At 49.3% G+C, this 27,579-nt stretch overlaps 1 protein-coding gene across 1 annotated transcript in view; it reads right to left on the bottom strand.

Moving 5' to 3' along the window:
- Nucleotides 1-27,579, bottom strand: part of Prkar1b (protein kinase cAMP-dependent type I regulatory subunit beta) — a 94,687-nt gene that overhangs the window by 27,349 nt on the left and 39,759 nt on the right. The window contains exons 4-5 of the mRNA XM_010635449.3: nt 2,674-2,735; nt 2,152-2,198 (exon numbers count right to left, since the gene is read on the bottom strand). Coding sequence (XP_010633751.1) covers nt 2,152-2,198; nt 2,674-2,735 — 109 coding nt within the window. The remainder of the gene's footprint in view (nt 1-2,151; nt 2,199-2,673; nt 2,736-27,579) is intronic.

Raw genomic sequence — 27,579 nt, 5'->3', positions numbered from 1 at the left:
GCCCTGGGGCTGCACCCTCCTGTCCTAGGTTTAGACCTAAAGTGAAGGGACAGGCAGTGACCATGGCCACAGCTGAGCCCAGTCAGAGCTTCCTATCCTCCCTCTTCTTCACAGTTCCCCCAAGAAGGGGCAGAGCCTTAGCTCCTACATTAGTTTCCTTCTTTAGAAGGACAGGATGCCCCCACTGACACAAAGGTTTGCCTCAGGCCAGTCCAGGGGCTGTGCTGACAGATCCAGTGCAGGACAGGGCAACAAGCCTCATGACAAAGAGAAGCCTGGGGACTCAGTGTGCTTCACCTGGACTTCTTGTGAGTCACTTCCTGTGCCCCAGCTCTGGGAGTTGGGGGCCTGGCAGTTCCCAGAAACACTCAGAGTGGATGCGCCGACAAGCTTCCAGGGAGGCTGGTGAGTAAATGCCCTTCCCAGAATAGCTAGGACTGGACAGAGGCAGAGGCCAAGCCCCAAAATAGCTCCCTAGCTTGGGCAATGGACATGGTATGGCCTGATGCCTAGAAGCCACCGGGAGCAGGGTGACCTGGGGCAATGGCAGCACCACCCGTGGGGAAGGGAAGGGTATGGCTGAGCCATTCCCAGCCCAGAGGGGACCCAGGGCCAGCTTGGGAAGGGCCGGATCTGGGGCTTCAGAGACCCCAAATGTCCAGTCATGAGACTTGGTCTCTGGAGACAGACCTTAAAAAAACGCCCAAGAAGCCTGGCATAGTGGTGCACACCTATGATCCCAGCACATTGGAAGGCTGAGGCAGGAGGATTGCAAGTTCAAGCCCAGCTTGGGCAACTTAGTGACTTAGTGAGACCCTATCTCAAAATAAAAAATAAAGGCAAAAGCCCTGAGTTCAATCCCCAGTAATACCAAAGAAGAAAACAAAAAGCTCATAGGAAAAACTGCAAAATCACCAACTGAGATAGGAAGGAGGAGGCCACAGAGATGTTGGTGCATCTGCAGATGAGATCCCAGGCTGAGGAAATGACACCTTGGAGAGCATCAAAGGGTAAAGCAGGTGCTCACAGTGATGCTATAGGGAAGGGTAGTCCCCAACCAGGGACAGCACCTGTCAAGGCCCTGTAACAGCATAATGAAGGGTTCCAGGAGGAGCATCAAGGGCTTTGGATCATGCTGGGGACCCAGCTGGAGGACTCTGGCAAGAGCCAGGTCCTTGGCTTCAGGTGGGCAGGGAAAGGCACCCAAGGAGGAGATCCTACCACGTTTCAAGCCAGGAAACCTAGGGCTCAGGTTATGGCAGCCCAGGAGGCAGAAGGAGGCAGGTGGGTAGGGAAGACCTAGCTGAGTATCCAAGGTGAGGCCTCTGAGAAGTGGACACATCTAACAGAATAGTCAAGGCAGCTCCATAAAAGTATGGGCCTATAGGCATGATGGCACACATCTGTATTTCCAGTCATCCAGGAGGCTGAGGCAGGAGGATCAAAAGTTCCAGCGCAGCCTGGGCACCACAGCAATATAGAGAGAACCCTGTCTCAAAGTAAAAAATTAAAAATAAAGGGCTGGGGGAATAGCTCAGTGTGAAGACCCTGGGTTCAATCCTCAGGATTGCAAAAAAAAAAAAAAAAAGCAGGGGCCTCCACTGCTGGCCAGTGAGAGTTGGAAAATGGTGACCCTGAAGCTCACCGTATAGCGTGGACATTTGAGACAAGGCAGCATGGGGCACAGAGGACCCAACTCCAGGCAGTACCTCTAGGGTCTACACATGCACAGCTCCCAGCTCACTGTAAGAAATGCTGATGTCCACTGGAAAACTGGCGCCAGCAAGGGCCACCGATCTGGATAGAGTCAGACCCTCCCAACTGTCTGAGGGAGACAAAGGCTGAGGCTGCAACCCGCACCTGGCCAACAGCTCTCCCACCACCTGTGTGTTTGGTATTTTCTTACCAAGACCGTTTAAAAGAAATGTATCATTTTTCATTTAATAGGGTGGGGTGTTGCTTTGTGGTAGAGCAATTGCCTGGTGTGCTCAAGGCCCTGAGTTCTTCCCCCAGCACTGCAAATAAATAAATGAACTTGAGGAATATGTCAGCCAGAAAGAAATGCCTTCCAACTCAGGTCTGCAGTGACCTGGTCTTCACAATGGATAAAGAGGGAGGTGCTAATTTCCAAAACCAGTAGTCTATACTCACATCCACTTCTCCTTGGTCAATTACGTAGAAATTATCTCCTTCATTCCCTGCAAAAGAAGACAGGAGATATGAGATAAAACTGCCTGTTGGACACAGGGGTTACCGTGTTTTGTTATGTTTTTCTTCCAAAGAACATTTGCAACATTGTCTACATTATAGCCGGTTGCCAAGAAATTCCCAGGACCTGTGTGTGTGTGTGTGTGTGTGTGTGTGTGTGTGTGTGTGTGTGTGTGTGTGTGTGTGTGTGTGTGTGTGTGTGTGTGTGTGTGTGTGTGTGTGTGTGTGTACAAAAAAATCCTCGTGCCTCAACCTCCTGCTACGATTTACAAGCATGCACTACTATGCCTAGATTCATTTTTTCTAATGACAAGATTATGGAAATATATTAGGTTAACTTCAGTTTTTTTTTGTTTCCTGAATTTTGTTAGTGAATTTTCTGGAGGACTACAGTGTGTCTTAAACTAAAATCTAAAGCACAGGATCCATTTCCCCCAGGGCTGTGTCAGAGACAGCAGAACTTACCTTGCTGTATGACAGTCTCCCCGGCAATGTGAGTGACAGGGAACATGGCATCAAATATGTCACTGAAAAGCAAAGTGTACCAGATTAGGGACTACAGGTAGCACCTGTTAAGACCTCCTGCCATCCACTCACCACCCATGTCCTATTGAAATCTATTCACATAAATGAGGGGAAATGAGAAAATTACATAAAAGAGGAATATTAAATCCCTTTCTAACCTCCTGTCCAGGTTCCCACTGTGAGCTCTATCTCTGCACAGATACAATTTTCTCCTGACTTTTTATGAAAATGGGATCACACTAGACACACTGTTTTGGATTCCAGTTAGAAGAGTCACTACAGAGTGTGAACATTTCCGCTGTCAGTAGATATAATTCCACTAGAGACGGCCACCAAGCCTGATAGAGTGGTTTTTGCATTGATTTTTTTTTCTTTCAGAGAAAACATTTCTAGTCCAAGAGCATCCTGGCTCTTGATGCAGAAATGAGAGGCGAGCTCAGTGGCTCTGCAGAGGAAGTCGATGCTCTGGAACACACAGACTTTACGAGCCACTGAGGCTAACTGGGCAGCCTGACCATCTAATTTCCTAGATGTAGATGTGAAATGGGCCATGCAAACGATGCCCAGGGAAGCCAGGAGGACCCAGAGTAGGCCGGAGCCAGCAGAAGTGCTTTGAAAATGGAGAGTGCCCCGTCCCCATCCCCCATTCCACCAGAAGATGGGCAGGCAGACACATTGGTGCCATTCCCTGAAAACCAGTGACCACCTTCGGAGAACACCCCTTGGCCCTTGAGTCCCCAGAGGAGAAGCTGCAGAGCCAGGATGCAAAGGACAGTGTACCAGAGACCCAGGCAGGATAGGCAAGGCTCAGTGAAGCCACAGGGGCAGCCCCTCCTGCCCTGCCTTGACCAAGGCTTGGGGACCACGGGACTGGTAAATTGAGGTGAGCCTTGAAAGCTCATGGGGTTCCCCTACTGCCGAATGTGCAAGGCCACCAGTCAGGCAAACACAAAATAAAAGATCCAGATGGCACTGACTTCCAGAAAAATATCTCATTCTTAAAATAGTGGCTGTTTTCTCTCTAGTCAAGAAATGCTTCTGAGTTCTAGTCCCTGGTGTGTCCTTTGTATCTTCTTTTGTCTGATTATATATGTGCTTATACTTTCTATAGTCTTTAGTTAATTTATGTATCTATGTATTTTCAAAAAGCTGCAGCTGCTCACTGAGGAAATGCCACAACTCTCCTTTAAGGCAGACTTGAAGCTCTTAACATTTTTGAAGCATCCAAAAAAGGCAAAATCTGGACTTGAAAATGTTATAACGTGCCTATCTGAGTGTGGTACAGACTCCAAGCCCAGTGGATGCATCCAGGATGGAAACCAACAACTTATTCACAGCCAAATACACTTTCAAACTAGTCCAACATGCCAAATACACCTCCAACAATTACATATGCTAAGCCACATTGCCTATCTCCTCAAAATTGCTAGAAGTGAGCAGTTTGGCAAAGCAATTCGATCTGTGAGAGATGAATATGCTCCATTACACAGAATAGGCCAGCCTCCCCCAGAGGGCCTGGCCACATGGCTCACAAGGTGATCAACTCCTGTCTTCTCACAGATGCCCACTTCCTTTTTCCCTAACAGATGGGGCTCCTGGCCCCAAGAAGCACAGGTCCCACAGGAATTTTGCCTGAGGATGTTCCCACAACCCCTCCCTACCTGCTCCACGCTTCACAGACCTTCCCTCAATCTTCATACAGGCCCAGGATGTCAGGAGTATGACATCTCCGTAGGGGTAGCACAATGGCAGCAACCAAGCCAGTAGAATCCGAACACAAGCCCACGGGCCCATGGGGAAGAGGTATGACACTCCCAGCAGCCTGGGATGGGGCTAGGAACTCGAGAAGGGGCGCTGCTCCTGATAATTGCAGCCTCTGTGCCCAGTGAGGGCAGAAGGACATGAGCTCAGGGCTTTGAGAGCCATGGAAAGAAAGGCCCAGGCTGCTCTCTGTGAAACTTCTCTCCACAGACAAAACACCCAACAGTACACACCAAACTGAGTCCTTGTTCTTCATGGCCAGCTCAAAACTATGGGGCACCACTGGTCAGGCCTTTGGAAGGTCTGTTGGCAAAGCCAGGTCTCCAGAAGTAGGTCTCCACTCAAAAGGCAGCTGCCCATCTGAGTCCACCTGGGCCTGGTGCCCACCACTTAAGGCCCCATAACACTCACTTACTCAACTTCACGAGGCCCACCTCTGTTTCCACCTTACATACAGGCAAACTGAAGCTTGAAAAGCTCTGGGGGGTAACTGAAGCCAGGCAACAGGCTCTGTTGAGGGGTCTCCCTCTCCACCCCCAGACAGGGCATTCAGACCACTGTGGATAGGGTACCCAGAGTGAAGGCAGAAGGAGGCAGAGTCTGGCCAAGGGACCTCACTGCAGATCACCCTTCTGCACACTGGGCCATTCAGCACTCCATGGGGTACATACTATGTCTCCACTATTCCCAACAGAGCTACAGACTGTGCATCTGGTCATGCCCACACTTGTGGGGTGCCCTTTCCAGCGAAGAGGTAAGTCCTCGGCTCACAGTGCTTCACTGACTATTCTTGTTTTACTTATACATTTATTCACCTACTCCTCCCTTGACTTTTCACAGGTGACTGTATTAGGATCTTTGTAGTAGCTCCTTTTGTTTGTATGTTTTCTTTTAAAATCTTGGACTGCGAGCTAAATTCATGAGCTAAAGCCTTTGTCACCAGCAGATGAGCTTTTGGGGAAGTGATGATGAAGGTTCTAACTTCACCAAGGGGATTCAATCCATGGATGAGATCAAAGCGCCATTACTGGGAGGTGATGGGAACTGAAGACATGGCGTCTGACAGAAGGCAATGGATCATGGGGATGCAACATGGGACCTCTGTCTGCTCCCAGCCCCTTCTCTCGGGCTCTTGCTCTCTCCTTCCTGGCTACACAAGGTGAGCAGCCTCTGCCGCATGCTTCCACCATCACATTTCAGCAAAGGATCTAGCTGACCATGGACTGAAACCTCTGAAGTCATGAGCTCAAATAAAACTTCTTTTAATTTGTTTTTCTCAGGTGCCAGCACAGAGACCTGGGCTGCAGCTGAGAGCTCTATTCTGTTCTCATCTCATGTCCCTTATCTCCAAGCGCTAGGCTTCTCTGCAAGGGCCTGTCCACTGCTCCTCTCCTGCCAGTTTCCTGTTTGCATCCTTTGACGCCCTCAAAAGCTGGCTGGTATCATTTTTCCTGCTGAGTTACAGGAATTCCTTGTCAGTTTTACATTTTCCAAATATTTCCTACAATTGGTCTCCTGGTCACATTCCCACAACGCCCTTTGCTAAGCAGATATCTTTCATTCTGGGCAGTATCTTTCCCAATTTAGGGTCTGTGCCTTGTGGGTTCAGCAGGAACCTATTTCCTCACCACAAAGTCACCCAAAACTAATCAGCCTAGGCCGCTATGACCAAGCACCAGAGACCAGGCAGCTTAAACCACACTTATTTCTCATGGTCCCGGAGACCAGAGGAGCAAGAGGAAGGTCAGCAGGTTTGGCTCCATGAGGGCCACTTCCCAGCTGGTGGTGACCCCACCTAGCTGTGTCCATAGCAGGAGCTTGGTCCTGGCATGCCCTTATAAGGGCACTAGCCCTGTCATAGGATCCCCACTCTCACGTCCTCCCAAAGGCCTCATGTGCAAATACTGTCACAGAGGCAGTCAGTGATTCAGAATTTGGATATGAGGGGACCACAACCCAGTCTACAGCAATTGCATTCAGCCAAATGCATCATTTTTATGTCTACTTCTGAGTCTTCAGTCAACTCCACGGGGGCTCAGATTTTGGTGCCCTCAAGAGTTAATGTCACCTTGAAGATCTACAAATTGCTCCACATGTGCCAGGCAGACCCAGGAGGGTTATGGAGGCTCACACATCCCCCAAAAGTCCAGATGTTGGGGTCCTAACCCCCAGGGCCTTGTATTGAGAAATAGGATCGTGCCGATGTAATTGGCTAAGATGAGCTCACAGTGGGAGGAGGAGGGGCCTAATTCAAGACGATCTGTGTCCTGAAGAGGAGGACTTTGAACACAGATACACCCAGGAGAACGCTGTGCGAAAAGACAGACGCACACAGAGATGTTAAGAGACATAAGAGAAGATGCTGCCTGCACACCAAGGAAAGGGGGTGGGGACAAATCCTCACAGTCCTAGGAGGAGGGATCATCCTACTGCCATCCTGTCCTTGGACTTTGGGTAAATTTCTGTTAAGGCCATCCAGTTAGTGGCATTTTGTTACAGTTGCCCTAGGAAACAGATATAGCGTTTCATATGTAGTTGCTACTCTCACAATGCTCTTTCGGTATTTATTGTTCCCATGATTCTCCTTTGCAGGTGAGAGGAGAACAGAGGCACAGAGAGGCTGAGGTCACATGGCTGGCAGGCAGGCAGCTCAGATGCAACACCAGGAGGCCTGGCTCCAGAGTCCTTGCTCTGACCATCCCATGGAGCTGCCCTGTCTACTCAGTGTTCAGCCACCATGTATACCTGCATCTAGCTCCTTGTGTCCTGTCCCCTGCCGTCGCTGCTGGCTCCATCATTACCACAGCCTCCTGGTCCCTCTAGAGTGGGGCAGGGTGAGCCCCTCTCCTGTTTCAAGGAAGAGTCAGCTATTTGCAAACTGCATTCTTCCCATTTCCATCCTGGAACACATTTACTGCCTCTCATACTCCAGCTGCCACATGGCCCAGGTGGCTTTGAACATGCAGACTGGGAGAGTGCTGGCCTCACTGCACAGTCTCTCTCCACCCAAACTCACAGCCACCTCTCCTTTTATTCCCGTCCCCCATGCAGCGTTCACACTTTCTCCTTCAAGCCTGTTGTGATCTTTATTAGTAAACTCCACTTTTCAGTAGTGACTGCTTTGGGGGTTGCTGTCTCCTAAAATCAAATTCCTGTTCCTACCAGGTTACTTCCTGGTGCCCCCACCAGGCTTACACCCCTACCCAACCTCTGCTGCTGCTTTCTCCCCATTGAGAGAAATTTAATATCATCTTGATTGTCATGGGAAGGAGTCTGTATTGTTAAAATTAATTGCTTTTGAACTGACAAATAAAAACTACATGTGTTTAAACCCCTGGGGCTTCCTAATCCTGCTTTCTGTAAATTGAGCTTGCATCAACCCTGCTCAGTTACTTCATAATTCTGAGAGTTCTTCTGTTGATTCTGTGTGGGTTGACAAAGATGAACACTGTCTGTCTTCCCCCTTAAAGGCTGTACACAGAAGGACCCAGGGGACTGAGTCTCAGAGGAATTTAACACTCCCACTCCCCCAGACCTCCTAGTAGGATATTTGCTGTCTTGGGTATGCGTGAGCATTATTAAATTACTAAATGAAAAGAGGTTTTTCTTCCATTCTTATTTTGCTGAGAATTTTTATACTAAATATTTGTGGAGCTTTGTCCAAAATCTTAACATCTTTGCCATACTTTATGTGACTGACTTTTGCCCTGCAATGTGAGGTGGGGAGTTAGTTACAGGGAAGGGGTATTCCAAGGTTGAACTATCCTTGCACCCTTGGGAAACTATCTGAATACAGTGTGATTTTTCTTTCCTACACACTGCTGGATTTCTTTGGCTTTTTAAGAGTTCTGTGTCTACATTCATAATGAATTAGGGCCTATAATTTTCTCTGCTTGGATGTCTTTCTTGAGTTTGGAATCAAGAGCACACTGGCTAAGAGCACACTGGTTTCGCACAACAGGCTGGCAGCTTCCTCTTGTGTTCTGTTTCGGTGGAGCGGAGAGGAAGTCTGAGACCTCTGGTGAGACTCTCAGGGCCAGGCCTCCAAGTCTTTGGTTACATTTCATTTCAACTCAGTGCTTATTTACCTCTTCAGGCTTTCTGAGGCCTGAAGCCAATGTCGGTGCCACTTTGAAAACTAGCTCCCAACATTTACAGTATTCATAAAAATCAAACCTTTGGCTTTTCTTTGAAATCAAATGGATGCTCCAGCCACATGGGGACTTGAGTCTCACAAAGCAAGAATTCAGCCCTCTCTCCCATCCCGCAGGAGCATGAGGCTCTTGGTCTGCCCCATCCCAAGGCCTGTGGCTCCCACTTCATCCTGCCCCCGCCCAGAGTCTGGATTTGCAGACCAAGAGGTGGGCAACCCTGTGGCAGGAGTGGGCGACCTTGCTGGTACGTCTGGTACAACTCCTGATTGTGCACAGAAGGACCCAGGGGACTGAGTATCAGAGGACTTTAACACTTCCGAAACCCCAGCCTCGCTGGACACCACCAGAGGTTTCCCAAGGATCCCGAGGAAGGGTACAAAGGCGGATCCATGCTGACCTGGGGCAGCGAGGGTGGGGGTGTTAGGTTTTTCACCTTCCACTCATCTGAGAACTTCAGCAGGGTGGCCCCGCAGGTAGACTCCCTACCCCCACTCTGGAGGGAACCTAATGAAGCAAACAGGTTTGGCAAGTTCTGGGAGCTGGGCGTCCCCAGGGGGAGAGGAGGGAGGAGGGGGATCTGAAGCCAGCTCCTGACCCCAGAGGCCTGGAGCAGTGAGGAGAGAGGGCCACACACAGTTGTCTCTGAACACATCCCATTCCATCGATTGTACTTGTGCATTTTAGAAATGTCTCCTTGAAGATTAAAAAAAAAAAACCGAAGAATTTCTGCCAGGGGTGGGGTGGGGGGAATTAAGCTCAGTGGCACTGTCTCTGGTACCAAAAAAGTAAAAAAAAAAAATATTTTTCTGTGACATTTAAGCAAAAAGCACATGACACTGACTGTAGAGAAAATTAACAGGACCAGCTCCCATAACAAAGCAAATAGAGTTCAAACATTTCAATATCTACTTTTAAAAGCCTTTCAGTTTGAAGATTTTACGCCTTTAAAAGGATGAGGAGGGGATTAGAACCAGAACATGTATTTGCACCCTGGTTGGTGCTGTTGAGGGAAAAGAAGTAAACAGTGAAAATGCACCCAGAAAACTTGGGATAGAGACTGCATGTGTATCAAGCAGTAGAAGGAATTCTGAGAGGTGGAAACAGCATCTTAAAAACAAAGAGGGAGCCCACCTCATGCAGAAAATGTGCAAGCGCACACTAATGTGTCTTGTACAAGGCTTTAAGATGGTGCTAAAGAGGGGAGACAGCAAGCTGACACCTGAGCCCTCTTCAAGAAAGGCTGGCTCTGGAGGCCAGAGCTCCGGCCCCAGCTGCACAGGATTTCTCTCCAGGGCCAACCTGCACCTCTAGGTCAGTACTATTTAAAGAAAGAAGTGTCCAGACTCTGTGCTGGGTGAGCCCCTGGAGTGTGGGTGCCGTGCTGTCACCCCGCTGTCCCCATGAGCAATAAGGCCCAGACACCATGTCCCTGGTTTTCACGCAAGGCCTTGCACTGTTTGGGTGAAGCTCACTCTGTTTCTCTGCTGACTGCAAGTTTCTAAATTTTCTCTCTAAACAGTCATAACTCAGTCCTAGCTGTCAGCTGAGGTGGAAACAAGGCCGCCCGCTTGAATCCACCCAGAAATGGGGAGAGAAGCACACAAAGCCCAGGGTTCAAGGTTGGGGGGCGTACAGGTGGAATCCCAGAAGGAGGCGCAGGCATTGTGCCCACGCAGATTGCTGCCAGAGGATGGAAAGCATCTCTGGCCACACTCATCTCCCAATCAGGTCAGCAGCCAACTGCTCTAGCCACAGTGCCCAGCTCTGGGTGCTCGTGGCATCTGCAGACACCAGGCCCACCTGGCCTTCTGAATCCCAACACATAGGCTATGGCTGGTGACAGCCAGTTTCCCTTCAGCATTCCTGTCTCAGAAAAAAAAGGTAGCATCGGGGCTGTTCATCATAGTGCTGCTTATTGTGGTGGAAATGGGACCTGGTAATTAGGTTCAGGATGGATATTGGGAATGTTGTAAAATCATGCTGCACATCACATGGAGGGAGATGGATGACATTTTTACTGGTCTATGGAATAAAAAAAGGGTTACAAGGTAAAATCTGATAGAACTCAGGGAACAAAGGACAAATATCCCACCACAGTTGAGAACCTCGGCACTCTGTGCAGATCCAGCCAGGAGGAAATGGGCAAGGACAGAGGTTTCCTGAACAGCACCATCAATCAGCTGGGCGAGTTGACATTTATAGAACACTTCATCAAACAACAGCAGAATACTCATTCTTCTGAAGCTCACCTGAAACAGTCATCGAGACAGACCACACCCTGGACCATAAAATACACCTGAGCAAATGGAAAACAGTATAAATCATACAATGTGTGCTGTCAGATCATGATGGAGATTAAATCAGTAACAGAAAGATAGCTAGAAAAATCCCAAGATAATTGACCATGAAGCAACACACTTCTAAATACAACACAGGTCGAAGAAGTTTCCAGAGGAATTGAAAAATTATTTTAACTAAATAGAAATGAAAATGCAATCCTATCAAAATGTGTGGGCTATACCACAGGCAATATTTAGAGGGAAATCTATAGCACTAATACACACACTAGAAATTAAGATCTAAAGTGAGTAATTTAAATTTCCACCTTGGAATCTAGGTGAGGTGACACACGCCTATAATCTCAGCATTTGAGAGGCTGAAGCAGGAGGATCACCACGAGTTTGAAGCCAGCATGGGTTACACAGTGAGATTAAAGCCAGCCTGACCTACATAGCGAAAGTCTGTCTCAAAGCAGGGTCTTCAGGCCTGTCTCCAAAAAAGGTTTTCACTTTGGGAAACTACCATATCAAGAGTAAATCAAACCCAAAACAATCAAACAAAAAGTAACAGCAGAAATCAATGGAATTGAAAAGAGAGAAATAGAAGGAAATCAATGAAACTACAGCAGGATCCTTGAAAAAAAAAAATCAACAAAATCTATGAGCTCCAGTCAGGCAAACTGAGAAAATAAAGGGGAAAGACACGAATTTCTAACATCAGAAATGAAAGGAGGGACATCGCTACAGATGCCTGGACATTAAAAGAATGATAGAAGAATATTATGGACAACTTTATGCCCACACATTCGGTAACTTAGATAAAATGAATCAATTATTAAAAATAATCTACCAAAATTCACACAAAAAGATACAACTTAAATAGGTCTCTTTTAAAGAAAATGAATAATTACTAAGCCTTCCAAAACAGAAAGCAATAGGCAGGGATGTGTTCACTGGTGAATTCTACCAGACGTTTAGCAAGAAATAATACCAATTCTTCCCAATCACTTCCAGAAAGCAGAGGTAAAGGAAACACTTTCTAACTTATTCTACAAGGACAGCATTCACACCAAAAGTAAAGACATTACAAGAGAGGAAAATTACAGACCAGTATCTCTCATTAGCATAGATGTAAAACTTTTCAAAATACTAGCATATTGAATCCTCTAATGTACGGAAAGAATATACAGTGTGGACAATAGAACTGATTCTCCTCGTGTAAGTCTGATAACATTTTAAAAATCAATGTAGGAGGCAGGGGATTTAGCTCAGTGCTGCCGCCACCTGCCTCACAAGCGCAAGGTCCAGAGTTTGATCCCCGGTACCAAAAAACAAACAAATAAATAAATAAACAAAAATCAATGTAGGCCAAGGATTTAGCTCAGTGGGCCGCCACGTGCTTCAAAAGGTCCAGAGTTTGATCCCGGTACCAAAAAGAAAAAAAAAAAATCAGTGTAACCCATCACATCAACAAGCCAAGAAAAAATCATACAATCATACCAGGAGGTGTAGAAAAACCATTCAATAAAATACAACAACCACTCATGATCAAAACTCAGCAACTGGAGCCAGGTATGGTGGCATATGCCCAAAATCTCATCACTCCTAGAGGCTGAGGCAGGAGAATGGAACATTTGAGGCCAGCCCAAGCACTTCAGAGACTTAATGAGATCCTGCCTCAAAATAAAAAAGAACTGGGTATGTAGCTCAGTGTAAAGGTACTGGATTTGACCCCCAGTAGTGCCAAAAAAAAAAAAAAAAGGAGGAGGAGGAAGGAGGGGGGAAAGAAAGAGAAGGAAAAAAGAACAAGACAAAGAGGAAAAGAACCCGCACATAGATACACACCTTCTCAGGTGCTGTGATGTGACGGGAGGGTGAACAACCTCCACGCATGGCCACAACAGTTGTGAGGATCCAAGCTCCTGCCACACCAGAGCCTTGCTCAGCCCTGACGTGGCCCTTATGGGATTTTCAAGTGGTGGCCGTGTGCCTGGCACTATATTGGGCTCGGAGATGATGGGAAACAGACACACACAGTCACCACCCCATGCGGTCCACAGCAAAGTAGGGGTGGGTGCCAAAGAGTGGGGCCCTTCCAGCTATCATTCATTCACTCAACAAATACACTCTGGGCCTCAGGTTGGAGCAAAGGTAGAAAATATCTCTTGTCTTCACCCGCCTGGCAGGACCACATAAAAAGGGACCAGGGTGCTTCACGAACAGGGTCAGCCTGGAGCAGCTTCCTCAGATCTGGTGGTCAGGAGACCCCAGGGGGAGCAGCTGGCCCTGGCACATGGCCAGAGGCAGTGATGGTGCTTAGGAAGCCCCAGTGTCACGCACACTGCAGCTGAGTGGACTGGAAACCTCATGATTCCCTCTCACTGGCTCCAAGTGGCCACGAGGGAGGAGGTTGCAGCCAACCAGCCCACAGGGCTCCACAGAGGTCAGGGTGGGTCACCTCCCAAAGAGCTTCCAGGACACCATGGTTCCTAGGGGAGGAAGTTGTCAGGCCCACTCTGCAGGTGTCTAGCAGGAAGATCAAGCGCAGGTGCTGCTTCAGCTGAGAACACCCACTAGCAGTACCTCCAACTCAGCAGGACCTGGGCTGGCCTGGCCTTTCCACCTGCAGAGGGCCACTAGGGCAAAGCGCGCCTGCCCTCTGGGTGGGTAAAGCGAGACAGTCCTCATGTGGTTGGGCAGAGGTTTGCAGAGCACGGTACCCATGTCTGTTTCAATGCTCTGACCAGATTTTGCCCTCACCTTCTCCAAGATCCCTCGGTCACCCTCTGTCAGGTTCGAGGGCCCTGGATCTCATAGTGGTTGTACAATGGTGACCATCCTGCAGAGACCCTAGTGGTCCACTGCCAGGCCCTAGGCTTACTGTGCCCAAGCCCAGAACAGATGCCCATGTTGTCAAGCCAAAAGGGATGTAAGGTCCTGTCCTAGAAGCCCCAGGCCACCAGCTGCTATGAGTGCTGTCACTGTGGTGCAGGTGTGACCTTAGGAATGCCAGCCACAAGGGAGTGCCACCCAGGATCCCAACGTGCAGCCCATCCGGGGGTGAAGGACAGAGATCCCAAGAGACTCTGAGCCCAGCTGGCACCACTCTCAGGGGGATATTCCCTGTAGACCAGACCCAGAGGTTCCTGGCAACACTGCAGGAATCTAGTCACGAGGGCCACCATGGCCACCAGACCCAGCTCCAAGTGCGTGGGCTGGGAATGCAGCAGCTGCTGCTCTGTGGGCTACATGTGTGTGCTCTCTCCATGGCTGCAAATCCAATCAATAGCTTCCCGCACTGCTCTAGATGCAAGCTCAGCCCAGAGGACAGCAGGGGCTGGACAAGACACATCCCAGGTGGCTTCTGAGGTGGCACACACCAGGGGCAGGTGAAGTGACCATGGCTTCAACAGGAAGTAGCTGCAGCAGGCTGGACTACCTCTAACTACAGGGGAGACCTGTCAGGGCCCAGCGTTGAGGGGGAGCAGAGCCAGAGGAGGCTCCTGGGGGTGAGCATGAGACTCTAGGACCCAGCCTGGCAGGAATGCCTGGCCAGTATGCTTTGGAGGCCTGTGCATGGGGGCACTTGTTCTAGCCTACTGCCCTGGGTTCCATGGCAAACTCAGATCCATTTGATTTTGTTATTATTTTGCTAGAACCTTCAAACTGAGTGAAAACACCATAGCTGGATGTGTGAAGCCAGAACCAGACCCTCCCAGCTTCACTGCCATGGCCCAGGGACAAGGCCCAGCCCTGGGACCGTGAGAACCCAGACTGGAGGTGGAGGTGCTATAGCACCAGGGAGACAGATGGGTCAAAATGTGCAGATGCAGCACCCACAGGCCCAGGTGCCAGGGGACAGACGTACCACCCCGTCCGCAGAGACGCCACTGCTGTGAGGAATGTTGGCTGCAGCAGCAAAAGACCCCAGTTTTTAAGAGAGGACAGAAAACCAGAAGCCACCTGGCTTCTGGTTCCACACAGTGTTGACAGCTTACTCCAGTCAACCTTTCTGGGACTTGCTGGTCCCACAAGATGGGACGTGACTGTGGCCAGGTGTGGAGAGACAGCAACTCCCTCAAGTATGTAGCCCACTGCCAGTGCTGGGCAGCCACTGGCGCAAAGCCACCCAGCCAGGCCAGCCAGGATCAGTGGCCAAACCACAGCCTGATATTGGGCACCTCCAGCTCTGCCCATGAGCCTCACAGAGGAGAAGGCGTGACCATCACAGGTGCCAACTGTGGACCTGGATCACGTTCTTGTTACAGCAACAGCACTACCCACAAGCCATTGCAGGGACAAACAAGCCCCTGCCCCTGCCCAGGAATCCTGCGCAGCCACTGAAAGAACAGATGGTGGGTGGGGTGGGGTTTCTCCCTCACAGTCCAGACATGGCATGACCTCCAAGAGGGACCGTGAAGTTAAAGCCGCAGGGAGAGTGGAGCAAGCGGTGTGTCCCCCAAGACGACCCACAAGCGACACCCATGCATGCAGCCACAGAGGCCGGGGGGGAGCAGGTACCAAAGAGTCTGCTTGTTTCCCTGTCACATCCGTGTGTGCCACAAGAATCTGCTGTCCAACCAGAGAGCATCACATTAAATGGCCTCACATCAGGCAACACTGCAGGAACTGGCTACCCCTCAAGTCAGGGTTGCTGGAAGGGATAGTCAGGTCTCCTGACCTGCTGGCTTCACCTGGGGGCCTTTCCACATCCCCCAGGGCTCCCAAGGGCAGCAGAGCCACCATTCCACTGCAGTGGGTTATGGTGCTGATTATTTGGGGGAGATGCTCCTCTCTGTGGGAATGGGGGATCCCGGTGTTTATTGAGTACACAAGGCTCCAGGATCACAGAACACAGCAGCACTCTGCAGTGAGATGTCACGGTAATGTTCCTGAGACAAGGGGCACAGCTGGACTCACATGGCTCCTTCTCACTGAGAGACACAGAGCTGAGTCCTTTGCCGGACTTTCTCCCCAAAACACCAATCCCACCTCCACAGGCCATGGAGCAGCACAATCCCAGCCTGCACCTGCAATGGACCAGGGCATGGCAGGGCTGTGTGCTCCAGAACCAGCCACAGACAGATCCCAACACAGATCTCCCAATGGCTGGCACCCAGCGGCCATTCTGAGCCCACAGGGCACAGTGCCGTGTCCAGCTTGGAAGCAGATGTTCTAGATCTGCCCTGATCCCTAGCCACTGCGGGACGTGAGCAAGCCTCAGCTTCCTTCTCTAGAAATGGGCTGAGAAGTCACTAGACACCTGTGCCACAGTGCAGGGAGCAAAGTCTTCTCTTCCCACCACCTCTGCTTCAACTCTGAACACTCTCAGAGCCCATAACACTGTCATTTCCCCAGGTGCCCCTGCAACTCCAGGACATTAAATAAAAGGAAGAGGGAAGTGTGTAGCATGTGGGGTAATGAGGAAGAAGGGCAGATACAAACCTACACGCACCTTTCCTCACTCAAACTCTGAGCAAGAGGAAGGAGGAAGGAGCGGTGAGCTCAGGTAACCACAGCCCTGGGACAAAGACTTTGAATACACCTGGGTGCATGGAGATGGCTCTGGAACTATGCCCATAGTTTATGTAATTATAAAAACAACATTTATATTTAAAAGGTAATACTAACGCATCAAAAGTCAAGAGCAACAAAGGAATTTTCTGTGGCTTGCCGGCAGCAGCTGGGCCAAGTGGCCCTGACACCAGGTATCACCCAAGGACAAAGCAGCTGGGAAAAAAACCTCAACAGAACCGTTGGGAGAAGGTGGCAGTAATGATATTGTTATTTTAAGATAAGTGGTGTGTGTTCAGGAATAAAGCAAAGAATTTTTTGGTCAGTGTCATTTAGAACTGGGATTTTCAGCCTGGGAGAAAACAGATAAAGATATAAAATTAACCAGGTTGTTTTAAAACAAAGAACTCAATTGGAGTGGGGAAGTACCAATGTGAATTCGTAATGTTTACCCTTAAAAGAAAAACACAGGTCTGCCAGCAGAAAATGCAGGTGCACTGGCAAACTGCACAACGGGAACCCACTGGCCCCAAATGTCTCCTCCCATTAAAAGGATGCAGAACTTGTGGGGGAAAATTGATTCTATATTTGGGAAGAAAAACCTACTATGGGGTGGCAACCTGTCCCCTTGGACAGAGTGGGGCAAAGTGATCATCAGTCAGACAGAAACAGGTGATCCTGCCTGCACTTTTGGGGTCATGGCCAAACATCACAGACCAGAAGCAATGTGAAGCAGTTTTCCCTGTGATTCTTTCAAGGAGCTCAGCTCTGACCCTGTCTTCAATCCATTTGATGTTTAGGGTAGTGTAAGACCCAAGACAAGGATCTGATTTCATTCTTCTGCCTGTGGATGTTGGGTTTTCCCAGCAGTACTTACAAGGCTTACTTAACCATGCTGCCTTCCCACCACACACTCCTCAGTCTCTATCTTTAGAAACTCTGCTGCCATTTCCCAAAGGCCTCCTTCCCATTCTTCCCCAAAGGACAGTTGACAGCGCCTCATTGCCTCTGGATCTCTGGTCTACCCTGGCCATGAGAAGAAGCTCATGGCCTGAGCAGGGAAAGACAGACAGGGAGGCGCACGTGTGTGACCTTGCATGTGTCTGTATGTGCCTGTGCACATGTTAATGCTGGGGACTTGGGGGAGGAAGCACAGCCAGGAAAGAGATGGACACAGTGAACAGAGATCACTCACAAGGGAAGTCAAGGGGGTGCCACTCCCCCAGCTCTGTCCTGGCATGATCTGTCCTCCCCGTGGTGTGTGCCTCAGTAGCCACACAAGCCACCTCCCCTCCTCTCGTGCCTTCTGGCCCAAGTGGCCCAAGTATCACTGGTCACACTATCTGCAGCATTCTCTATAGCACTTCGTCAGTTGCAGCAAAACCAGAACAGAGCCACATTGCTGAAGTGACAGGTGCGTGTGTGGCATGGCACAGTGGGGTGAGTGTCCCAGTGTGGACTGTGACCCTACCGCTGTGCGTGTGGAGGGGTGGGGCATGAACAGGGACAGCATACACAACCCTGGGGCCCAGCTTCTCCAGGGGCCCAGCCCGAGTAAATGCCGAGCCCCCTCCTCCCACGGGGACCCTGCCCTTGGGACCACACACAGTCAGCAGTGTGCACACCCTTTCTGCCGGTGCTTAGCTCCTGTGTAGTTGAGGTGATCCACAAAAACCTGTGTTACCCCTCTGCCACCATCCTCACCGGGATAGCAGTACAAGGCAGCTCTGGAAGAGCAAAGCACTGACTGTGAGCCCTTCCAGAATTAGGACAAGACTGGTATGGTGGCGCACACCTGTAATCCCAATACTCTGGAAGGCTAACACGTTTGAGCCCAGCAACTCAGTGATTTATTGAGACTCTGCCTCAAAAAATAGTAGTAATAATAAAGTTTAAAATGGCTGAGGATATATAGCTCAATCCAAGGCCCTGTGTTCAATCCCCAGTACTGAAAAAAAAAAAACAATGGGGGGGCAGGGATTTAGCTCAGTGGTTCTGCAGTGCAAGGTCCTGAGTTTGAACCTCAGTACCAAAAAAAAAAAAAAAAAAAAAAAAAAAAAAAAAAAAAAAAAAAAAAAAGAATTGGGACAGAATCTGAACCTAGGTGGTGGGGGAAACGACTCAGAGAACATCCAGTCAGACTCCCTGTGTGTGACAATTTCCCCTTGCGTGTGCCTTGTCTTAGGACATGACACTGAAGCATTTACTCCCAAATGACCCCAACGGTCCAGGTAACAGTAACTTAGACCTAAGAGACAACCTCAGAGCAAATGCAGTAGAAACAAAACCACATCACCAAACATCAGCTATGGTGAAGGGCCACAGGCCTTTCTTGTACTCTCTTTGAAAGTCTTCTGCTTGAAATATTTTCAAAATAATAGGTAAAACACAAAATCAAAAGAAAAAATTAAGAGAGTCCCCCCACAAAAAAAATCTACACTTGCAGCTTCTCTAGAAAAATCTAGAGATCTTCACACTGGGTGCAGAAGCCACCTGCTGGTTTCTGTCCGCTGAAGGCCCAGTTCTCAGCCCACCAGCATACCCTACAGAGTCCAGGGCTCTGGGCCAGAGGCTGTGATGAAGCCCTGATGGCAAGCTGGAGAACAGGGAAGGGCTGACAGGTGCTGGACAGCAGCATGCCCAGTGCACTGTGGCTCAGTGGACCCATGGTCACTCTCCAGCAGACCAAATCGGGGACTTGTGGCGCCAGGCCTCTCCCCAGGGTGCTGGAATGCAAACCCAGAAAGGCTCAGAGGGGTCCAACGCCTCCCTGGCCCTTGGACCTTATCCTGCAAACAGCTTCAGATAAACGTCCTGTGAGTCTGAAACTGGGTCTGAGAAGGTAGAGAAAAGGTGCAGGAGAGACAGGACCCACGGGCTTTTGGAGCTCAGTGCAAAGGGGCCAGGAGTTTGTTAACAGGCTCTGTGGCCAGGAAGCTGTGTTCAAATTGAAACTGTGTTGCTTACTCGCCCTGACAAGTCACTCTCAAGCCTCAGTTTCCCCATCTGAGAAACAGAGTTGTCAGTGCACAGTCACTGGGGCTGTGCACACACTAAGTACAGGGCCAGTGTCCCCCATCAGCCTTGGCAGACCGGCCGACCCTGAGGCCTCTCCTGCCCCACCCAGAAAGTCTCTTGCCCCTGCCAACTCCTTCCTGGCTCAACAGCTGGAAGACAGTGACCCCAGGTGGCCGGCACTTCCCCAGTTGCTGTGGGAAGTGTGAGTGGGCAGGGCTGCTCCTGGGGCAGAGCGGGCAGGAGATGCTGACAGCAGGCTTGCCTGTCTTCCTCCTGGTGTTGGGACAGGCATCACCACGCCACAGGCACACCCCTAGATGTGACCATCGCAAGGCCAAGTAGGCACAGGCTGCAGCTGGGGGACACAAACAAAGACTCAGCTGCTAGCACAGGAGTGGGTCAGGAAGGAGTCAGAAAACTTAGAGGCAAAGTGTGCAGGACAAACCCCAGGCCTGTCCCTCCCAAGCTGTGCAGCCTCAGATGAGCTGTGTGACACATTTGATCTGCTCCTAAACTGCAAAGCAGAAGCCATATCAGTGCCTTCTTCTGAGGCTGCTGCGAGGATGAGACATAAGCACACAGGGCCCTATCCCCCTGGTACTGTGGCCTGGCTCCTGGACACACCAGACACTCCCAAGAGAATAGGGACACTGAATAATGCTTGGAAATAAGGGCTAACAAACATGGACCACAGAAGGATGATGGTGTAACTGTCCTCAGAGAAGGCCAGGGTAGGGACCTCCTGCACAGCCAGGTCGAGCCCTGATTCCCACCTCCAGCCCTAGCAGCACTGCCAGCTGCATTATTGTCCCCAACTATACCCTTGCTGGAGCCAGAACTTGTCCAGTCACCTCTCTTGCCTTCCTGTGAGAGGAAGTGTGGGCCATGGGCCTGTAGTGGACGGGGCACAGAGGGAACTGGGAATGGCCAGCGTGAGCAGAGCCCAAGGTGGCCTGGCAAGTCCCCCTGCATCCCAGTGCTGATGGTGGACAGATCAGACATTTTCCTGAGTGACTTTATAAACAGGGACTGTGACCCTTTGAGAATTCGGTAGGGACTCCACCCCCTCTAGTACATTCTGCTTCAGATTCCCAAGGTTTGGGGTTCCCAGAAACCTCCCATTTACCAGTCAGGTTGGCAGGGCTCCGATCTAAAGCCTGGGGGTGCATTACTGCCAGGGATGAGGCAATGAAAGACACAAACACTGAAATGTTTTATTTGGCAGGAATTCCTGTGCCAGAAACCATGTGTGACAAGGAGTATTGTCACAATGGAGGATGAGACTGCTGGCCCATTTCTCGCGTCATCCCACACCACAGCACAGACCGCTCGTGACACCAGGAGCTCAGGTGTGGCCTGACGTCATAAAGCAAAGTACAGATGGGCTCTAAAATGAAGGCAAGAGGGGGCAAAGGGCAGGGAGTGGTCAAGGAATGTCACACAACTGGGTCACCTCCCACAAAGCATCAATATAGTTCTGAAGCCAGGGCCTTCAAACTGAGCTACATCTCCAGCTCTTTCAACACTTCTTAATTTTTCTATTTTGAGACAGGCTCTCACTATGTTGCCCAGGCTGGGCTAGGACTTGCAATTCTCTGTCTCAGCTTCCCACGTGATGAGATTACAGGTGTGTTACATACCTGGATTATTAAAATGATTTCTACCCTCTTTAAAACCAAGGAGAAAGGAAAATGGTCATTCTTCCTGCTGTTGATATATCTTCAATGAACATCTTATAGGACAAAGAAAATTATGGGAAGAAGGAAAGCTAAATTGGGAAGCATGAATCGTACACTAGATGATGTGAATACCGAACATGGGAGTAGGGTGGGGGTGGCTCCTGAGCTCTGCTATCAGACCCTATTCTAAATCTTGGAATGTGGATAGTGTGTGTGTGTGTGTGTGTGTGTGTGTGTGGCCCGAGGTTGGCCCAGCACAACACCCAGCAGGCACTTAATAAACATGTTGGACTATGCCTGTGAATGAAAGCCTAAAACATCCTTAGAGCCCCTGGGGTTCCTCACCTTGGACATCTTGATTTCAACCTGAGCCTCAGCCCAGTAAGCTGAGTAGCTGGCAGTCAGCTAGGACCTTGCCTCTCCCCACAGGGGGCCCATGGGTTTTTGCTGGAATCTGTAACAACTTTACACTTAAGAAAACCCAGTTTGGAGCCCCTGCCCAGCTCCCTGGATGGAAAGTACTTACTCGCTCAGTGTGACTGGAAGACACATTTGAGAGAGGGGACTCCCATACCCAGGCCAGGCACTCTCCCACCACAGACCCTTCCTCCAGCTGAAGCCAGGCCTTGGGAGAATGTGTCATCCTTACGGTGGTACCAAGAGGATTAAACTTAGGGGCCACACAAGCATGGGACTCATCCACTGACCGCCACAGCACTGCTGAGAAGCTGCAGGCCTCGCCATCAGCTGAGAAGTTCACAGTTGTAACCACACAGTCCAGGGCCAACACAATGACAGTCCCACATCCAACAGAACTATGTCCCCACGCAGGCTCCCAGAACAGACTGGTGCACAGATCCTAGAAGTCATGTGGAAATGCGAAGCTATTGGAAGATGGTGTTAGGAAAAAGAAAGCGTAAAGACTTTCTCTACCCAGTTCCAAAACTTACCATAAGATATAGGCATAGTGTGGTGTGGGTACCAAGTAGAATGAATGAAACTGAACTGAGAGTTCAAAAATAAATCCTTATATGAGTATGATTGAAAAATATGGTGATAATGCTTACATTTAAAAATTTTTTATTACAGTAAAAGATACAGTGGTACCTCAGCTCATGAACAATTTTGCTCATAAACAATTTGGTTCGAAAACAGAAGCATTTGGCAAAAATTTTTGTTTTTTTCTGCAAACTCTGCATCAGGTCACGAACGACTGCGGCCATCTTTCCCACACAAACACAAATGCAACCCTCTTTTCCAAACTCATAGAACAAACTAATTTCATGAACCGAAGTACCACTGTATTGCCACGAATCCTCCTCAAAAATACTCCCACTCACTTCAATTACTCCCATTGTTCTTGCCACTTTCTGAAGCAGTTCTGGAAGCCCTGTTTTGTGAGTATCTTTAGTTGCACTGTCCTGGCTGCCCCAATGTCCTGAATTGATTCAAAACATTTTCCTTTCATGGTCATTTTGACTTTGGGGAGGAGCCAGAAGTCACACAGTGCCAGATCTGGTGAATAAGGTGGAAGAAGACTTGCTGTCCTGTTTTTACAAGCCTGCACTTTGTTGAATGGCACTCAGCAGCAGGATTTACTGTATTTTTTTTTATCACACCTCATAAAAACATGAAAGAGGTCTTCCAGAAACTGCTTTTTTTTAAAAAAAAAATCACTGTATTTTTTTTTTTTTTTGCACTTTGCATTTATGGTCGATTGACTTTGGGCAAAAGTGCCAAGACAATTTAATGGGCAAAGAATACTGCTTTCAACAAAGGGAGCTGGGGCAGCTGGATATTCACAGAGAAAATGAACTTGCAGACTAACTTGCCACTGTGCCCAAGAAGTGACGCAGATATAGAAGCCAATGATTCAAAGCTTTCAGGAGAAAGCCTAAGAGACCTTCATTAATGAGGTCTGCCAGAGTTCTTAGATGTAACAACAAAAGAAAGCATGATCCTTTTTTTTTTGGTACCAGGGATCAAACTAAGGACCCTGCACTTTGCAAGGCAAGGCGGCACCACTGAGCTAAATCCCTGACTCTTCAGGATCCATTGTTTAACAATGATACACTGGACTTCATCAAGGTTAATTTTTTTTTTTTTCATTTTGAAAGGCACTATTTTTTTTTTTTGGTACCAGGGATTGAACTTGGGTCCTTGTGCTTGCAAGGCAGGCCACCAAACCACTGAGCTAAATCCCCGGCCCTGAAAGGCACTTTTAAGAAAATGAAAAGACCAAAACCATAGACTGGGAGAAAATACATTCAAGACATGTGATCTGATAAAGGACCTATACCCAAAATATATAAAGAATGCTCACAACTGCAAGAAATCCAGGAACTCAATTTTAAAATGGGCAGAAGACATGAATACACATTTTACCAAAGAAGTTATACAAATGGCTAAGAAATGTAAGAAAAGATGTTCAACTTCATTAGTCCTTAAGGAAATGCAAATCCAAGCTTCAAGAATACCATCTCAAGCTCACTAGAATGAGAAACCAAAAGAGCAGAAGGATGAGGAGAAGCAGAACCTTGCATGCTGTGGGTGGAAACAGACAGTGAGAAAACAGGCAATGTCTTTAAAAGTTAAAAATAGAGGTGGCACATGACCCAGCAGTTCCACTCCTAGGGACCTACTCAAAAGAGACGAATGCCTATGCTGACCAAAACACATATACAGGGAAGTTCATAGCAATATTAACCCTCGACTGTCCCAAACTGAAAACAAAGGTCATTCACCAGGGGGTAGAGAGATAACAATTATGGCAGGCCCAGATCTCGCACTTGTCAGTAGAAAGGAATGAACCAGGCATGATGGTGTACACCCGAAACCCCAATGCTCTGAGAGGTTGAGGCAGGAGGATCACAAGTTGTAGACCAGCCTGGGCAACTCAGCAGTCCAGTGAGATCCTGTCTCAAAATAAAAAATAAAAATTAGGCTGGGGATACAGCCAGTATGAAAGGCCTTGGGTTCAAGCTCCAGTACCATGGGATAAAAGGGGGGATATGGGGAGGAGAGGTACAGACTCATGCTAGCCTATGGTGACTGTCGCAATCTTCATGCCCAATGACATCAGACACAAAAGACCATATTCTGTGTGGTCTGTTTATTTAAAGTACCCAGAAGAAAAGCAGATTCACGGAGAACTAGGGTGAAAATGAGGATTCTGGCAGATTCACAAGGGAACATTCTGCAGTGACAGGTACACTCAAAAAATTAACCAAGGCAGCGGTGCCATGGTTTGTAAATTCACTAAAGCCACTAGCCTGTGTGTTCACTGTGGATGTATCTGGTGACAGGCAAACTGTACCAGTGCAGCTGTTCAAGGAACAGACCCAGCTGCCCCAGCTGCCAAGAGGTACTCAACCACAGCAGGACACAGAAGCAGCCAGCGAGGCTGCAACCTAAGTCACAACATCCTGGACCTAAGGACTCATCCTGCTCAGTTCTGTCCTAGACCTTTACTCTGGGCCCCCGTTTCCCCTTCTGTGATAGGTGGACAATGGTGACCCTGAAATTAGGGGTCACAGGGGAATGTGTCCAGCTGTCACAGGGGCCCAGCATGGGGGCATGAAACCCTTTGTTAGTGTGAATTTATCATAATTAGCTTGAAAATAACCAAATTCCGCTGCCGCAAGAGAAAAGTGTCTTCCCGTAAACTTCCTGTCACTATATTCGGTCAGTTTCATGCTACCTTCAATCTGCATGTTTACCTTTATAATTTCAGACCCTGCGTGGTTCATTCTCATCTCTGCTCTCAGGAAAGACCTGGTCCCTAAGCCACACAAAGTCACATGCAGCTTCCTCCACTGAGTCTGACTCCTGTGGTCACCAGAAGCCAGGTGCCCTATGGGCACCAGGGACCCCCAGAAGGTCAATCCATGGAGCCAGGTTTGTCCAGGACCCAGGTCTACCCAGCCTGGCCGTGACAGTTCCAGGTCATTCCACCCCTAGCCCTTCCACCACCCAAGCCAAAAATGTCTCCCACCCCAGACACAACTGTCACACATCGGCCTGAGTTCCCTCCCACATACCCATAAAGGTGACCCAGCTGGATAGCCACCACCTCCCCCCACCCAGCTCCTGTGCCCCCACCCCAGGATGCAGTGTTGGTGCACTGTGGGGGGAGGTAGGGTCAAGGTACACACATTCCCTGAATCACAACTATTTCCCTCCTGCCCAGAGGGAAGCTCTGCCAGTACAGCCTATATGTCCAGGGCTCAGGGGGCCCCACTGGAACACCCCTGAAGCCAGCACACTCCCCAAAGCTCCCACCATTGTGCTGGGCAGCCCTTACCCCAAGCTCTACTCTAGATCTGGGGGGTTCCAGCCCCTATGCTCTCTGATGGGGAGATGTCCAACCTACCAGGGCTTAGTGGCTCAGGAACCTGGCCAAGGGCCCACTCCAGGTCCCTTTCAGGGCCAAGCCCTTTCTCAAATCCTCCATTACTTCCCTGGGAAGCCAGCCCTGAAAAGGCTGGAATGGGCAGATGCTGCTGGCTGAATGGGACCCAGACCTCACAGCTGAGACCTAGGCTTCTCAGAGGGACCTTGACAGCCCTTCCTGGTGACATGGAGGAGATGCAACCCCAGGCAGCTGACTGAGGACAGACATCTTGTCTGCAATGGGCCTTCATCCCAGCCACTTTAATTAAGGAACAGTTTTGACAAGTGCTAGGCCTATGACCCATGCAGATCCCTAATTTGGATATGTAGATGAAACCACTATGGGGACCTCATTCAGGAGCTTCTCATCATCCTCCCTGACCCTCAGGAGGCCAGAGAGGCCAGCACTGCCCAAGGTCATTCAGCAGGCAGGCAGCCAGGAGAAGCAGGGGCTGCAGCCTCCACTCCGAAAGAAGGCTTAGCTAGGGATCATGGTGGAAGCACAGGTGAGAGACAGGTGTTTCCAAGCCAGAGAGAAGTCCACACATATGCTTTTAAGATCTCACAAATAGGTTTCTTGGAAGAAAGATCACTCCTCCTATTTTACTATCAGATTTTTTTCAATTCATCTGAGGAATTCAATGCTACAAATTCATTCAATTAAAGGAACGGGGGGGGTGTCATGCTGTCTGGCCACACAGGTGTCACACTGCAAACTAAACACACACGACAACAGATAAATGCCTAACATGAAGCAGGGCAGAATCCATGTCAGTAATTAAACTATGAAAGGTCTTTCATGGCTTTTACAGGCTAAGGATGCATTAATATGCCTACCAGGATGAACACACAGGGCTCTGTTGGTGTCACTAAGGTCCCCATGTGGCAGATGGGGAAGCTAAGACTCCAGTGAGTCACCTGTTCACAGTCCCACACCTGATTACCAGCCACTCTCTCATCACTGGGACATAACACCCACCACCCACAATATCCAACACCCACAACACCCAACACCCACAGCTTAACGGAGGAAAGATTTATTTTGGTTCATGGCTTCAGTTATTGGTTGCCTGGCTCTAAAGCAGAAGGAAGAAGGGCCTGGAGGAAGAAAGGTGGCCCCCTGGCAGCCAGGAAGAAGATACTAGGGAGGAGCAGAGACAGGAATGCACCCTTCCAGTCCACACTCCCTTGCACCCAGGTCCCACCTCAGAATCTGAGAATTTGGTAGGTGGTGGGAATTTTAGATTTAAACCCTAACACCTGGGAGGGCAGAGGCCGTCAGCAAAGTCCAGATCCACGACCCACAAGAAGGGGAGAGTGGCCAGGAACCTGGTTCCTGGGAAGCTTCGTGCCCCTGGCAACTCCAGCCTCATACTGCTTTTCAAGAGAACTACTTCAGGGGTTCGGGAGGGCTGCCGCATAAACCTCCAAACCAAGGAAATCCAAATGCATGAATGTTTCCTGTTCTGCAATTCCAGGTGCTGAGTGGATTCCACCGTGGGGCAGCAGAACGAAAACCTGTGTCCTCCCTCATCCTCCTCAGCTGTAGCTAATGGCAGCTATAAAATCAGGAAGAGGAGAAAGACCACAATCCCAAAAAGTGCCTGCCGCTTGCCGAATTGCAGTTATTTCCACACAAGTAAACCGTGTTTCCCATGGAAACATCATTGAAGATGGCTCCCTTCTCAACCCCTTGGAACCCACATTGGGCCACGTGGAAGTGTGTTACAAGGAATTTGCTCAGAGAGGTGCCCAGTGTTGTACCACTGGGTCCTTACAGCACAAGTAATTAAGAATAAACCAGGTGGGAAAAAAAAAAGAATAAGCCATGTGAAACAAACTCAATTAAAACCAACATTTAAGGGCTTAAATTGGCATCAATCCACTCAATCAAAACCGGGAGAGGGTTCAATTCCAGAGTCCATTAGCTGAGCTCATCCTGGCATAGGAGCCAAGGGCCAAGCCAGCCAAGGAGACGGCAGGTGACCTGGGTGGGCCAGCCTGGGGCAGCTCTGTACCCACCTCTGTCCCCAGGGCTGGGCCAGGCTG

This window comes from Fukomys damarensis, unplaced genomic scaffold (assembly GCF_012274545.1).
Source record: "Fukomys damarensis isolate Sample0158 unplaced genomic scaffold, DMR_v1.0_HiC HiC_scaffold_17, whole genome shotgun sequence".
In the NCBI taxonomy this organism is placed as follows: Eukaryota; Metazoa; Chordata; class Mammalia; order Rodentia; family Bathyergidae; genus Fukomys; species Fukomys damarensis.
The sequence above is the reverse complement of the archived record's forward strand: the minus strand, read 5'-3'. Positions and strand labels throughout refer to the sequence as shown.